Raw genomic sequence first — 17261 nt, 5'->3', positions numbered from 1 at the left:
CTTTTTGGGAAGAAGAAAGAACTGTAAAGAGAGAAATGAGTCATTTTCACATTCCTTAATCCCCAAAACCACTCTTAACTCAGAACTGAAGGTAAGGTTTTTCTTAACTCATTAATTGAATAGTAACTTCTCAAGGTTAGCATGAACCCTGTAGATTAAAACACAAATGACAATTCTATAAAAATCTGAACTTGGTTCCCTTTTCCATTATTAAAACATTAGATGACACAATAAGATGCACACCTCTCTCTCCTCCCATTAGGAAAGTCTGCCTAAGGCAGAAAGCAAGTTACCGCAAAGCAGTATATGCTGGGTTAGTTACTGCAGGTAACTACAAGTTACAGAGATCCAGGTATAAAGGCTAATCCCTTCGTATTTCTTTTTTTTTTAGAGAGATTTTTCGCTATAGGGCACGTGTGCTCGCCAGACAGAGAGAGACATAGAGACAGAAAGCGAGAAATCACCCCCCAGGGGGGATGGTCACACTGCAATCCCTTCTCCTCCATTCTCCTCTCGGGATCTTGGGCACGCACGCACACGCGCCCGGCGTGAGTTTTAAGCCACCGGGTCCGGGACACGAACTGCGGTCGACTACGTGGTAGTTCAGCGACATAGCCATTATGCTAACTGCTGGTTCCCCCCTTTGTATTTTTTAAATGTCAACTGCAATGGATAGCTTCTTAATGTAAAATATAAAAGTAGGGGGAAATTATTGCAGGCCACTGTCAAACATGGCACTAAATGGAACAACCTCATTGTCCTGAACATCATTTCAATGGAGGCATTTATCAATACAATATTCCTCTCTGCTGCCGTAGATGAGGTTATACTTGATTAATCTGAGCTATAAAAACAAAACTGCATTAAAGTTAACAGGCTACCACCTGGTTGAAGCCAGCATGTTGTGCCATAAGAAAATAATGTGATGGGTGACTGGTTCCTACCTGTTCCTATCTCTAAATCATATGTTCATCATCATATGCTCAGGTCTTGAAATATTCTGTGCCAACACCACTTCCCTTCTCCAAAGACCCACAGTGTTTGCTGGTAGGCTGCTGCCTGGAAATGAACACACCACCATTTTGATCAACTCTGGCTCCTTTTTATTCAGGAAGCATACACTACTTCATTTTATACATTTTTTTTTTACATTCCAGAAATAAGCGAAAATAGCTGTTTTAAATATGTTACAAAGTTGGCTTTTCGGGCTTAATAAGCTTTTTGAGAGAGGGACCAGCCAACTGACCTTTTCATCAAAGCACCAATGTGTCTTCAGTCTTTTACCCAGCTCTACCACAGCTGTGGCTGCTTTGGATGTGCTGGACACCCAAACTGTGTGAAAGCTACAATGGAGAGTTGCTGTGAGTCTCTCTGCAAGGCACCAAGAACAAACAGTTCAAGCTTCCTTTCTTCAGATTGAATTAAAGTTTTTGAAACTTTTCAACTACTCTCTCAAGAAGTGCTCTTTCAGCATGAAGACTAGAATTTGTTAAAACCCATATATCACAAGATCCAGTAAATTACTTCCAATATTCTGGAAATCACATGGGAGAAGTTATAAATAAATGAACACTAAAATTACTTTAAGAAAGTTTTACATCATTTAGTGGGTAAGGACATTTACACGTACAGCACAATTTATTGTTAAACATTCTATAACTGGCTTTGCACAAAGATGAAAATAGATAATACAAAATGATCTGACATTTTCAGTTAAGTCTGGAATTAAGACTGGAGCTTTTCTGGAGTCGATATCAACTTTACATATTGTGGCAGATTGCTGTGCTATGCCCTTTAAAATGAGAATTTCTCTCTCGGGGTGGAATTTCATTTGGATATGTATTCTTGCTTGGACAAACTACTAAAATCTGAGGGACACAGCAATATCGAAGACACAAACTGTAACTGCACAATATCATCCGCTGGATTAGGCTAATACAGGTGGACAGAATTCTTCGGGTTCCAATATCTAGTAAAGTACTATATATGAAATGAACAAGATGAAACATCTTAAGAATGAATATACTCTGCAACCAGAACATGTAGCGTTTCTTTACTTCACAAATCTGCCACAGTAGGCATCGACAAAATAAATTAGTAAGAGCTCAATTTGCTTGAGGCATGACAAGCTCATAATGACCCACTTGGCCTTCCTGCTTAAGCTGATCTAGTAGGTCCTCCTTCCGTCTCTTTCTACCTACTACCAGATACCTATCATGGCCCACCCCATGAGACTTACTCTTAAGACCATACTTTTGGGCAATCTGATGGATTTGCTTCCGTTCATCATTAGTCAGCTCCCTAGAGAAAGTCAAATCCGAGTGGCTCTCGGAGCGGGCGTAGTTTCTGATGATCTGTTCAATATCTCTCTTGGCAATTTTATTTACCCTCTCTACATCAAGACCAAGTCCTTCCCGCTTATGCTGCTCTTTGACTGAGATAGGCTCCCGTATGCCCTCGCCAGATTTACCTAAACCACCGCCCGTCCACCCCATCTTTCTCAGCAGCTGGTTTCCTATGTTATCTTCTTTGATTTGCTGTTTGTAAGCCTCCTCTGCCGAGCGGCCTTGAATCTCATTTCTTGAAATCACATCTTCAATAGCTCCTTTCTTCAAGTTGTTGATGACAGTTGGCTGCGTCTTTTTGAGGGTTTTCACAGCTTCCCCAGCAGCTTCATATTTGACGGTTTTCTTCACCCCGACTGCTTCAGCGATGACTTCACTCTCTAGAATCACCTTGCACTTCCAACGGAGGCCGGTCATCCTTTCATAGACATACTCAACCGTCATGCGGTTAAACTGAGCTGTGTCGTTTAGGGTGCACACGGGATTCGAAGAATTCTCGTAAACTACAAGATCCTTTATATCTTTCTTCTTTCCAGATCCTTTAGGTGAAGAGCCTGTATGGCACTGTGAACTTTTGACAGATGGGTGAGTGGGTTGTGTTTTTTGAAGGATTTTCAAAGCCTCATCCGCAGCTGCGTGTTTACTTGTTTTCTTGGTTCCATAACCTTCGGCTAAGCAGTGATCTTGCAAAAACACTCGACAACGCCATGTGCGATTTGGCATCATCTCATATTTGTATTCGACTGACATTTTGTTGAACGAGGCAGAATTGTTAAGGATACCAATAGCATCATTTGCATTTTCTGTAATGACAAAATTGGTCCAGTGTTTGGCAGAAGCATTAAAAATTGGCTGGCCGGAAGCATCTTTACCCAGCACCACCAGGTCTTCCGGTGGTTTCAGAGCTGGAGGAAAGTCATATGAAAGCATGCCAATCTGACACACCACAAGGTCCTCTCCAATTTTGTGCTTGAATTTCCGTCGGACAACTCTGACTTCGATACGTTTCTGCAGGAGTTTTACAGCTAGCTCAGTAGCTCGATCCCTGGACCCATTCTTGCTGCCAGCATAACCTGTAGTTAAGTAGATATTTTGGCATCTGACTTCACAGGCGTAACCATCTGTTAAGAGTTTTTTATTTTTGGGGATGTCAGCAGGCGGGATTTCTTTTAAAGGAGCATATATGTACTCAGGGTTTGTCTTACATGCCTGAATACACCGAGTTAACATGTAGGTATAATTAATTTTATCAGATCCAGAAGTCATCTCTGGATTAGAAAGGTTCTTCCAGATGGTCGCTGTTAGTTTTTCAATAAAAAACTGCTTCTCGGCTACCACTGACTCAGGAAACGTCTGTGATGGTGAAGGCTCTGGTGCTGCCTGAGAGTTTGCCTGCTGTGATGTGCTGCTGGGGGCAGGGTTCCCACTTTCAAAATACATGTTGGCTGTTACAGGCTGGTCTTTTGTGAAGATAAATCCTGATGAATCACAATACTGAGAATTCCCATCTTGTATACTGAAAGAGTCTTGAGTATAGTCTTGGTAGCTGTCTCTTGGCATGCTGGCAAAATCAGTTTGTTCATTTACCTCTTTTGTTTGAGGCTCATAAGGATCTTCCTGTCTTTCATCTTTTGAACTACTAGCTACAAAATGTACAGGCTCAAAACGAGGTCTCGCATGGTATTTGGAACCGGCTTGCTTTTTAGGAGGATTCTGACCTATAGAGTGAAATTTACAATTCATTAAAATGGGAATATTTTCAAAGAACCAAGCAGGAAAACAGTACCAACCACAATATTTGCAAGCTGTGTTCTCGGTACAAGGTATTTCCCATCATAAAAACCCAGGTCAGGGGACGCACATATCCATGTAAGATTCCAGCATAAGGAGGGATGCTCCCTGTCCTTCCACGTGTTAGGGAAGAATTTTGATAGAAAAATAGACCATCAAATAGAGTATGCAGGTCACCACTATGCACAACTGGTAGGTGACGTGGCTCTTGCACCAAATGAGTTAAAGCACAGGTCAAGTGTACTTTCCACCTGGACATGAAGGGGAAGCGTAATGGAAGGTTGTTCGAGCACAATCTTATATTACCTATGCCAAAAAAGGCTTACTTAAGGATTGCAAATGGAACAGATGGCTCTAATGAAACAGAGCTGACATGACCAGAGTTACAAAGCCTTTCTGTTTTGTATCAGACATGAGTGACTCTCGTGGGGCTTTATGTAGCTGGGATTAAAAAATCAAACATAAAGAATTACCTAAAGATTCCAAAGGTTTTCAATGTCAAAACCTTAGTTCTGACCTAATCTGCACAAAAGGGTGTTTGCTATATTATATTTCGAGGACAAACAGTAGCTGGAAACTAATCATTTATTGGGAATACCCAATTTAAAGCTATGGAAGTACACTTAGAGCTTCCTCCCTATAACACTGCTCGATAAGAAAGCTGGTCCATCCTGGACCCATTCAAGAGGATTTCGTTACTTAGATGCTCAAATGACCACAGTGTACATGACTAAAAGTTAAACTCTTACCCGTAAGAACAATGTTATCGATGTTATTTAAAACCATATACCACGCTCCTATCATTAAAAAAAAGCCATGTTGTTTCTTGAAATCCCACCTTCAGAAACAAGTATACTCACCATCACATGTTGAGAGGTGGCGTTTTTGACCTTTGGAAGGTTTGGACAGCATCAGATCATATGAAGGCATCGCACCAATATCAATACCTTCAGCCATCTGGAGAACTTTTTCCATCAAGCGTGGGCTGTACCTATTTAAGTTAATATAATCTATAGTTAAAACAGGCAAGGATGTCGTTTTCCAAAAAAGCTTCTGCGTTAGACAGTCTCACAATTGCTCCTATAGAACTTTATCCACAGGGTATTTTGGTTATAAAACTGAAGAAACAGCCCTTGAATATTTACCTACAAAATGAGTAATTATGTTACTCATTAGAAATCGAGATTTTTCTTTTCTCTTCGATAGGTTTTTGCCTTAGGGCACGTGCTCTTGCCAGAGAGAGTGAGACAAAGCTAGAGACAGGGAAAGTGAGAAATCGCCTCAGGAGCGGGGGTGGCACAGCAGCAATCCTTTATCCTCCATTCTCCTTCTGGGGCCTTGGGCATGTGCACACACACACACACACACACCTGGCATGATTTTCAAGTTACCAGGTCCAAGACTTGAACCATGGTCAAACATGTGGGAGTCTAGCGACGTAACCACTACACCATTTGCTAGCACCAAGATTTTCAAAATAAGAAACATACAAAGCTAAGAAATTTTAGGGAAGACCTTATCTTTTTTTTTTTTTGAGAGGTTATTGCTATAGGGCGCGTGTGCTTGCCAGACAAAGAGAGACAGAGAGACAAAAAGCGAGAAATCACCCCCTAGGGGGGATGGCCACGCTGCAATTCCTTCTCCTCCGTTCTCCTTTCGGGATCTTGGGCACGCACTCACATGCGCCTGGCATGAATTTTTTAAGCCACCGGGTCCGGGACGCGAACCGTGGTCGACTACATGGGAGTCCAGTGACATAGCCATTACGCTAACTGCTGGTCCCGGGAAGACCTTATCTTTAACTTGAGTTGAAAATATCAATATAGGGACCAGCAGTTAGTGTAATGGCTATGTCGCTGGACTCCCACGTAGTCGACCACAGTTTCCGTCCTGTACCCGGTGGCTTAAAACTCACACCGGGTGCGTGTGTGTGTGTGCCCAAGATCCTGAGAGGAGAATGGAGGAGAAGGGATTGTGGTGTGGCCATCCCCCCCTGGGGGATGATTTCTCACTTTCTGTCTCTCTGTCTTTCTGGCGAGCACGCACACCCTATAGCAAAAACCTCTCCCCCCCAAAAAAAATCAGTAGAAACTCATTGTTTTTCTCTTTCATACATGTGCATTATATGCTAATAATTATATTTTCATATTCATAGAAGTACTGAGAGTGGGTAAGAGCTACTGGGCTGTTAACATCCAGACTGTGGTCTCTGTTATTTTTCAATCAGAAATCAGGGTCCTTAGAGAAATGGCTGATTCCAAGTCGGGTCAGGAAATGTCTATGATAGGCCTGGGAGATCTTTCTGGGCCTGGAAACAAGCAAGGTGTTAAAGACCACAGGGTAGGGGGGCTGGCAGGTGGCATGGTGGTAAAAGACGCTGGACTCCCACATGGCCGACTGCAGTTCAAGTCCCAAACCTTGTGGCCTGAACTCTCTCTCTGGTCAAATTAAAATAAATAAATAAATAGTTAAATAAAATAATTATTTTTTTAAAAAATCCACATGTTGGAACCAGCAGATGGCATAAACGGCTACATCACTGAACTCCAACATATTTGACCACAGTTCAAGTCCCAGACCCAGCGGCTTAAAACTCAGGCCAGGCGTGTACGCATGCATGCCCAAAATCTTGAGAGGAGAATGGAGGAGAAGGGATTGTGGCATGGCCATCCCTTCTCGGAGGCGATACCTCACTTTTTGTCTCTCTGGTGAGTGCGCACGCACTATAGCAAAAATCTCTCTCTCAAAAAAATAAAAACACAGGAGCTATGACAAATGGGCTCAGAAGCTAGTGTGAACAGACTCCTATTGGCAAAGCAAGCCAACTTTGTATATAAAGAGCAATAACTGCAGTAGATAGAAACACATTAAATATGTTGAAAATCCAGTCATTGGGACTGACAGGTGGCATGGTGGTTAATGCACTGGAATCTCACATGGCTAATCGTGGTTGGAGTCCCGGATCTGGAAGCTCGCTTTCTCTCTCTCCCTCTCTGTCTCTCTCTGGTCAAATTTTAAAAAGATAATAATGATAATGATAAATAAAATGAAATAAAATTTAAAAATAATTCAGTCATTTAAATGATGACCTGGTGGCTTGGGAATCATACTGCACGCGTGTGCATGCATGCCTGGGATCCCAGAAGAAGGGACTATTGTGTGGCCATTCCCCTTGTGAGATGACTTCTCACTTTCCTTCTCCAGCAAGCACAAGCACCCTGTGGTAAAAACTTTTTAAAAAAAATTAACTCAAAATGCAGCACAGACTTAAATGTAAAACCACAAAACTTTTAAAAATTTTTGCTAGAGGTGCATGCACTTGCTGGAGAGACAAGGTTGGGGGAGCCTATACGAGGGGACAGTTAAACTGCAATACCCTTCCCTCCATTTCTCCTTACATGGTTTTGGGCATGTATGCCTGGTGTGTTCTTTAAGCAACCAGTCTGGGGACGGAACCACACAGTAGGACTGCTGAGATCCAGCTATCTTCACCACTATGCCATGGGCTAGCCCTATAAAAATTTAATTAAAAATGTTGGAGAAAATGTTCAGAATCTAGCTTATACTTGACATCAAAAGCATGATCCATAAAAGGAAATAGTGATAAAATGAACTTCATCAAATTGTAAATGTTTGTTTTGGGGCCAGTCAGTGGCATGGTGGCTAAGGCAGCTAGACCCCACATGGCCAACTGTGCAGTTTCAGTCCTGGATCCCACGGCTTGACAAATATGCCAGGTACATGTACGTGTGTGCCTAAAATCCTGAAAGGAGTAATGGAAGAGAAGGGATTGCAGTGTGACCATCTCCCATGGGGGATACTTTCTCACTTTCTCTTTCTCTCTGTCTCTGTCTCTCTCTAGTGAGTACATGTAAATGTCTATTCTGGAAAGACCCTGTGAAGAGGATGGAAAGACAAGCTATAGACTGGGAGAAAGTATTTGCAAACTGCACACTTGACAAGTAACTGATAACTAGTATAAAGTCCTTAAATAGCAATAGTAAAAAAAAGAAAAAAAATTAAAAAATGAACAAAAGACAACAGACCATTCTACCAAAGACGATAAACAGATTGCAAATAAGCATATGAAAAAAATGTTCTGCATCATTGGTCACTAGGGAAACGTGATTTAAAACCACAATGAAGGCCAGCAGGTGGCATGGTGATTGAGGTGTTGGGACTCCCACATGGCTGAGTGCTGTTTAAGTCCTGGACCTGGCAGCTTGCTTTCTTATTTTTCCTCTCTCTTTCTCTGGTCAAATTAAAATAATAAATAATTAAGTTAAATTAATAATTCTTAAAAAAGAACAACAACAACAACAAAACCCACAATGAGATATCACTACACACCTATCAGAATGGCCAAAATAAAAAACCATGATAACGCCAAATGCTGGCAAGGATGCAGAGAAGCTGGATCACTCAGAGATTGCTGATGGGAATGTAAATGGCTATATAGTCATTCTGGAACACAGTTTTGGCTGTTTCTTATAAAATTAAACAGCAATTACCACACCATCCAGTGTCTGCGCTCTTGGATAGTTATCTCAGAGAAATAAAAAAACATTTTGTGCACATAAAGAAGTGTTCAAAAATGTGCACAGCACCTTTATTTCTAACAGTCCCAAACTGCAATCAGCCCTGATGCCCTTCAACAGGTGCACAGTTAAACTCCGGCACATCCATTCCATGGAACACTACTCAGCAACCAAAAGGAACCCAAGTACTGATACAAGCAACACTGTGTGTAAGTGGGATGGAGAAGGATGTGCTTATAAAAGGAGAACATGGGCAACTCTTGTGGGGTGGCAACTGTTGAATATCTTTTTTTGTGTGTGTATGTGTGCTATTGGGCACATGCACTCACCAGAAAGACAGAGAGACAGAGAGACAGAAAGCGAGAAATCACCCCCTGGGAGAATGGCCACGCCGCAATCCCTTCTCCTCCATTCTCCTCTCGGGATCTTGGGCACACATGCACACGTGCCCAGCATGAGTTTAAGCCACCGGGTCTGGGACTTGAACTGCAGTAGACTACATGGGAGTTCAGCAACATAGCCATTATGCTAACTATTGGTCCCATGTTCAATATCTTGACTGGAGTAATGGATACACAAATCTGCCCCTGCGATCTGTTGTGCAGAATTAAACACATACACACACTAGCAAAACTGGAGGAATCTGAGTAACACCAGTGGATTTTAACAATGTCACTAGTAACATTACACAATGATTTTGCAAAATGCAACCTTAGGGGAAATTGGGTAGAGTGCTAGGCATCTCCCTATATTATCTCTTAAAAGTGCATGTGAGCCTACAATTATCTCAACCAAAAATTCAATTAGAGACTAACAGGTGTTGTAATGATTAAGGTGCTGGACTCCCACATGGCCAACTGTGGTTTGAGTCCTTGACCTAGCAGCTTGAAATTCATGCCAGATGTGAGAGAAAAAAGCACTTTTAACAGAGTCTCTTCATACTGCAATTTCCTTTCCCAAGCCCTCCAGCTCATTAGGCCCTTTGGCACAGGTGTATGCATATCCTATAAGTTTTCAGACCAACCCAGGCACCAAACTTTCATGCCTTTACATAAATAGGTTCTGAACTTGGAAAGGACAGTTTTAATTTGAGGGCACAATAGGTTCCACACCCATCAGACATCTTTCCTTACGAAGCAGAAGTCATCATCTACAAAGTATTATTGCCCTGCAAATAATTGAACCTGAACCTAATCTAGTTCCCAATTCCTAGGAACATCATGAACACTGCTACAAGAATAAAACCAGTCAAATTCAGAATTGCAACCCAATTTCTTTTTCTTTCTTTCTTTCTTTTTTTTTGGAGAGGTTTTTGCTATAGGGCACGTACGCTTGCCAGAGAGACAGAGACAGAGAGACAGAATGTGAGAAATCACCCCCTGGGGGGATGGCCACGCCACAATCCCTTCTCCTCCATTCTCTTCTCGGGATCTTGGGCCCACACATGCACCCAGCGTGTTTAAGCTGCCGGGTCCGGGACTCAAACCACAGTTGACTACATGGGAGTCCAGAGACACAGCTATTACACTAACTGCTGGTCCTGCAACCCAATTTCTTCATCAAACAGACGTTATGAAAATAAAAGGATTGAGAAATGCTTATAGGCTAAAAGAGACCAAGTGGGCCACCCCATGGCATGGTGGTTAAGGCAGCTGGATCCCACATGGCCAACCAAGTGGTTCAAGTCCTGGGTCGGGCAGCCTGAGAAACATGCCAGGTATGTGTGCATGCACATCCAAAATCCCAGAGGGAGGGAATAATGGAGAAGGGATTGTGGCATGACCATTTCCTGTGAGGTGCTCTCTCAAATTCCTTCTCTTTTTCTCTCCCCTCTCTCTGGTAACTGCACACACCCTCTGGAAAGTTTAAAATAAAGAAAGAAATCAATAAAGAAATCGATTAATTACATTTTGTGGACCCTGTATGGCTCGTGAATCAAGCAACTGTAACCATAAAAATACATTTGCAACAAAGGAAAACTGAATATGAACTCAGCAGTGGTTATTTTTAAAAATTACTATAAATTTTGTTGATTATAAATAATGGTATTGTGACTATTTTTAGAAATTCTTATCTGATACAGATGCATATGGAAATATTTACAGGTAAAATGACTGTTAAGATTTTCTTTATTAAACTCCAGATTATTACCCCCACACAGAAATGCAAAACTTGGGGAGCAGAATAGATATAACTACATAGGGAGCACGACAGATTGCTGACAACTAAGTGATGGGTACGTGGAGGTTCATTAAATTCTTGCTACTTTTGTGTGGGTGTGTGAAATTTTCCAAAATACCTTTAAAATACACAATACAAAAAGTGGCTCCTTGGGACCAGCAGTTAGCATAATGCCTATGTCGCTGGACTCCCACGTAGTCGACCGCAGTTTGCGTCCCGGACCCGGTGGCTTAAAACTCACGCTGCCCAAAGGCTCCTTATGAAGTAGACTGGCTGTTTGATAGAATATCATTTTACTACAGAGAAATAAAAACATGGGCTCAAGTGAAGTTTTTGTTATCCTGGGTATATGTTTATCCTTCCAACCTTCAGAACTTTTCCCAACTTACGACCAAAAAAGAGATTCCTGGTAGCACCTGGGAACAGAGTTCAGAAAATGAGGAACTTTCATGCCTTTATATAAGTAGGTTCTGAACTTAGAAGGGGCAGTTTTCATTGGGGGGCCCAATAGGTTCCACACCCATCAGACATCTTTCCTTCCGAAGCAGAAGTCAGACACAGTAGCCCTCCTGACAGATCACTGGAAGCTAGCTCACTTGTAGCCTGCACTTCCTACCAATGAATGCTGCTGCTGCTGACACGGTATTTAAACACCAAGAGTAATGTTATTCTGGGATCAGTAGATGGCATAATGGTTCTGTTGCTGGACTCCCACATGGCTGACTGCAGTTCGAGTCCCGGACCCAGAGGCTTGAAACACACACCAGGTGCATGTGCCCAAAATTCCAAGAGGTGAATGGAGAAGGGACTGCAGTGTGGCCATGCCCCTGAGGGGTGATTTCTCAATTTCTATCTGTCTCTGGCAAGCACACACAATTTTTTTTCCTTTCTCCAAAGGACCCAAAAAAAAAAAAAAATAGTAATGCTATTTTCATTACTCTTACCTGAAAACAGTCTAGACATCAGACATTCTACATCATTTCCATTCAGATTTGGGAGTCCAATTTCCAATGCAGAAGATGAAAACAAAAGACCCAAATGAAATGATGTCTACAAATCTTTTTTTGTTAAAGAGGTGTTTGCCTTAGGGTGTGAGCACTTGCTGCAGAGACAGACACAGACAGTGAGAGAGAAAGTACCCCTAGGAGGAATGGCCGTACCACATCTCTTCTCCTCCATTCTCCTCCCAGGATCTCAGGCACACATGCACATGCGCCCGGCGTGAGTTTCAAGTCACTGGGTCCAGGACTCAGACTGTGGTCAGCCATTTGGGAATCCAGTGACATAATCACTATGCCATCTGCTGGTTCTGAAGTCTACACATCTTAACCTGGTAATGTCACATGTGCTACCCAAACTGGTACTACAGCAAAGTCATTCAGCTTCAATTCCAGTCAAAATTCTCCAGACCTTCAATTAGAGCCTGGTTCCAAGGATGGTGTACAACTGCAAATGACACGTACATCACATGATGCACATGGATGGTGTACGTGAGGCGCACTCCACTCACAAGCACTATTCTCTCAGGTTTCTTCCAGAATTCGTAATTATTATACCTACTTACTGTTCCCTATTCATTACATCTGTCACGAAATTCAACATCACTCATGGGCTATCAAAATAAATCTTTGTGTAGAGTGCCAACATAGATTCTGTGTCTGTTTCCAGGATGTCAATACTGAAGAAGCCCAACCAGTTTGTACAATAATGGGAAAGACCATATAGTACCTAACTCTTGACACAGAACAATGTGAATGTGAATCTAGAGTCTTTGTTAAGACCACCACTGAGGTTTCACCCCTATTTCTAACATTATCCAGAGAGTAGTCATCCAAGGATAAAGTGACTCCACATATTTGAAAAAAGCCAAGGCAGTAAAGCTTTCACACCATTTCCCACATGTATTTGTCCATAGTGTATTTTATTTTATTTTTTTCAGAGAGGAGATTTTTGGTATAGGGCATATGCACTTCAGACAGAGAGACAGAAAGCAAGAAATCACCCCCGAGAGGGGAACGGCCATGCCACAATCCCTTGGGCATGCATGCACAGGTGCCTGGCATGAGTTTCAAGCCTCAGAGTCCAACTTGAGCCACAGTCGGCCATGTGGGAGTCCAGCGATATAACTATTACACTATCTGCTGGTCCCCCACAATATAGTTTAAAGTAACACCTTCAACTCCAGAAAGTTTACAAAGTCTGGGCTGGTTCCATGGTGCAGCGGTTAAGCACTGTGCACAGGGAGCTGTCTCCCACAGGGCCCCATGATCATAGTTCAAATACTGGCCCCGACAGCTTGAAAAACACACCAGGTATGTGTGTATGCATACATGTGTGCCCAAAATCCTGACACAACTGAAGAATGCAGTAAGAGGGCTTGTGGCATGACCATTATTTTATATTCCTTTTTCTACATTTCTCATTACCTCCTCCCCTCAAACCATTATCACATCATCCATTCTGATTTGCTATGTGGTGGCTTTCGTTCTTAACTTACCATATAATAAGCTGTTTTTCCATGTCCTTGCCACCTGAGTTTTTTTTTTTAAGTGATTTTTTTTTTTTTTTTTTGCTATAAGGCAGGTACACTCACCAGAGAGAGAGATGGAGACAGGGAAAGTGAGAAATCACCCCTCGGGGGGATGGCCACACACAATCCTTTCTCCTCCTGGAATTTTGGGCATGCACGCACATGTGCCCAGCATGATTTTTAACCTGCCAGGTCCAGGATTAGAACCATAGTCAACCATGTGGGAATCCAGCACCTTAAGCACTGTGCCACCTGCTGGTCCCACCACCTGAGTTTTAATGGTTATACAGTATTCTGAATTATAGAATAAGATATAAAGCTTCATTAAGGGTAGTCTACTATAGTAATTTTAAGATGCATACGTGTTACATATTTAAGTTTATTAAGTAACCTATTGAAATATAAATGCTTAAAAAAGAAAACTAAATGAGACTAGCAGTTGGTGTAATGGCTATGTCCCTGGACTCCCATGTAGTCGACCGCGGTTCAAATCTCAGACCCGGTAGCTTAAACTCATGCCGGGCGTGCATGCGTGCCCAAGATCCAAAGGGGAGAATGGAGGAGAAGGGATTGCAGTGTGCTTGCTTTCTGTCTCTCTGTCTCTCTCTGTCTGTCTGGCGAGCGCACATGCCCTATAGCGAAAAAACCTCTCCAAAAAAATTTTTAAAAAAAAAAAAGAAAGAAAGAAAGAAAACTAAAACCCCCACATGTCCTATAGTTTTCTAAGGCAGCTTATAATGTGCCAAGCTTTTGGGAACCACGATGCTATTCAATGTCCTACCACGTGTAGCATATAAAAAGATGATTTCTAATGGACAAAAACATCTGATTTCATGAACCTTACATTGTTGGACACAAGACAGGTTCATGAACATGCATGACTACAAGAACATAAACCATTATAATATACAATGGCACCTGAAATTTAATAAACATTCAGTAATAGATGCTTACAAAAGATTGGGACCAGGGACCAGCAGGTGGCATGGTGGTAAAGGCGATGGACACTCCCACATGGCTGACCACGGTTCAAGTCCTGGACCTGGTGGCATGCTTTCTCAGTCTCTCTACCTCTCTTTCTCTGTCTCTCTACCTCTCTTTCTCTGTCTCTCTCTGGTCAAATTAAAATGAATGAATGAATAAATAAAAATTAAAATAAATAATTATTTTTTAAAAAAAGAAAAAACTAATTAAAGGAAAAAAAGATTGGGACCAGCAGTTAGTGTAATGGCTGTCTCGCTGAATTTCCATGTAGTCGACTGTAGTTTGAGCTCAGACCTGGTGGCTTAAACTCATGCCTGGCGCATGTGCATGCATGCCCAAGATCCCAAGAGGAGAATGGAGGAGAAGGGATTATGGCGTGACCATCCCCCCTGGGGGATGATTTCTCGCTTTCTGTCTCTATGTCTCTCTCTGTCTTTCTGGCAAGCGCATGCACCCTATAGCAAAGACCTCTACAAAAAAAAAAAAATTAGAAATATATTAAACTGCTCTACTAGTTCAAATAAAAAAGCTGACATTTGAAAAATAAGCAAAGTTAAGGATCCAAGTATAAAATTATTTGTGAATGACACAGAACCAGAGAATCAATGAATCTTTTGAAAGCTCCCCCTCTCACTTCATTAGCTGTTGACTTATACACTGTACCTAAAATGTACAGTTAGTTTCACAACATGGATTCAGCCGGCATCTGCCCTCCAAACATCAGTCTCGCATCAATGAGGAGGAAGAGAAGAGGCAAATAATCAAGGGAGCAAAATTGATTTCATTTTAAGATATATTTTCAATTAATGTCTCCTCAAAGATGAAGAGGCTAGAATTCTGCTTCTAATCCTATTGATCAAGAATGATGGCCCAGTGGGACCATCAGATGGCGTAATGGTTATGTCGCTGGACTCCCACATGGCCGACTGTGGTTTGAGTCCCAGATCTGGAGGCTTGAAACTCAAGCCAGGCATGTGTATGTGTGTGCCCAAGATACCAAGAGGAGAATGGAGGAGAAGGGATTGGGGTGTGGCCATGCCCTCTGGGGGGGTGATTTCTCACTTTCAGTCTCTTAGGCAAGCATATGCACCCTATAGCAAAAATTTCTCTTTTAAAAAAAAGGAAAAAAAATGATAGGCCACCTCCATGGCCAAGTGGTTAAGGGAGCTGGATCCCACATAGCTGACTATGTAGTTTGAATCCCCACCCTGGTAGCTTGAAAAACACACCAGGCTTGTGCTGTGTGCCCAGTATACTGTCAGGATGGAGAAATGGAAGTGAAGGTATTGCAGCTTGACCCCCACCCTGCACCCTCTGGCAATATATTTTTTTAAATGATGGGTCATCCAGGTGGTGTGGTGGTTAAGGCAGCTAAATCCCACATGGCTGACTGAGTGGTTCAAGTCCCAGATGCAGCAGCTTGAGAAACACACCAGGTGTGTGTGCACACGTACCTAAAATCCCAAGTGCAAAATGGAGAAGGGATTACACTGTGGCCACCCCTCCTCGGAGGGTGCTTTCTTACTTTCTCCCACTCTGTCTGTGTCTGGCAAGTGCACATGTCATATAGCAAATTTAAAAAAAAAAATGAGGAGAAAACTGAACACTCCAGTTAGCAAAATATTCTGTCTTAAATACATATGTACTATCTACAACTTTTAAGTTATAACTGCACAGTTCCCTAGACACTCATATCAATTATTTAAATTCTATAGATGTAGTTGATTAATACTAATTCTCCATTAGCCAGAGACATATTTTAGAAATTGCTTGCAGAAAAAAAAATTCAGTTTATTTATCAATCCCATGAGTAAGAGAGAAAGAGATAGACAGAGATACAACACTCCCAACAACATCAGCCTCCTTGGACCATGGGCACACACATGCTGGACATGTTCTAAGAGGTCTATAGATGTGAACCAGTTAACATTCCCATGTGGGTCTGCCGTGTACAGCATCGTGTTTTACCACTGCGCCATTGTCCAGCCCCCAGAAAATTTTTTAATAGATGGTTTCTTTTTAAGAAACCAACAGAAACAAAATGAAGAGAAATAATTTCAGCTATCTGGGCTTCCTGGTTGCCTGGACAATAATGGAAAAAAGATGATTAAAAAGCAGACTGGAGGGACCAGCAGTTAGTGTCGCTGGACTCCCACGTAGTTGACTGCAGTTCGAGACCCGGACCCAGTGGCTTAAACTCACACCAGGCGCGTGTGCCCAAGATCACAAGAGGAGAATGGAAGAGAAGGGATTGTGGCATGACCATCACCCCGAGGGGTGATTTCTCGCTTTCTGTCTGTCTGTCTAGTGAGCATATGCGCCCTATAGTAAAAACCTCTCCAAAATAAAAAATAATAATAATAATAATAATAAAGCAGACTGGGGCTCTGGCCCTGAGTACAATGGTCATAATGCATTGCTTAAGAGATGCCAGACCCCACACAGTGACCATGATTCAAATCCCTGCCTGGTGATATTGAACAAGTCAGGCACATGCACAAGTGCCCAGGATCCTAACAACTGGAGGAAGGGGATTGTGGCATGACCAGACCCTGTAGAGGGTACCCTTTGCTCTCTCTCATGCATGCTACCCTGAATAAAGTAAAACAATTTTAAGCAAACTGGACCTGGCGAAATCATGCTAGGTGCACGTACATGCATGCCCAAAATTCCAGGAGGAGAAGGGATTGTGTGTGGCTATCCCCCTGAGGGGTGATTTCTCACTTTCCCTCACTCCGTCTCTCTCTCTCTCTGGCGAGCAAAGCTGCCTTATAATAAAAAAAAGAAATCACTTAAAAAATTGCTTTATTTTATCCTATAAAGGAATTTTCAGAGCATGGTCCCAGAATTAGCAACATCAGCATCACCTTGGAATTTGTTAAAAAAGTACAG

At 42.2% G+C, this 17261-nt stretch overlaps 1 protein-coding gene across 1 annotated transcript in view; it reads right to left on the bottom strand.

The window, feature by feature from the left end:
- Nucleotides 1–1068: 1068 nt before the first annotated feature.
- Nucleotides 1069–17261, bottom strand: part of NKRF (NFKB repressing factor) — a 20674-nt gene continuing 4481 nt past the window's right edge. Inside the window, exons 2-3 of the mRNA XM_006168260.3 lie at nt 4997–5127; nt 1069–4063 (exon numbers count right to left, since the gene is read on the bottom strand). Coding sequence (XP_006168322.1) covers nt 2106–4063; nt 4997–5111 — 2073 coding nt within the window. The 5' untranslated portion in view covers nt 5112–5127 and the 3' untranslated portion in view covers nt 1069–2105. The remainder of the gene's footprint in view (nt 4064–4996; nt 5128–17261) is intronic.

This window comes from Tupaia chinensis, unplaced genomic scaffold (assembly GCF_000334495.1).
Source record: "Tupaia chinensis unplaced genomic scaffold, TupChi_1.0 Scaffold145659_1, whole genome shotgun sequence".
NCBI lineage: Eukaryota > Metazoa > Chordata > Mammalia > Scandentia > Tupaiidae > Tupaia > Tupaia belangeri.
Note: the sequence above shows the minus strand (reverse complement) of the source record. Positions and strands in the feature narration are given on the sequence as shown.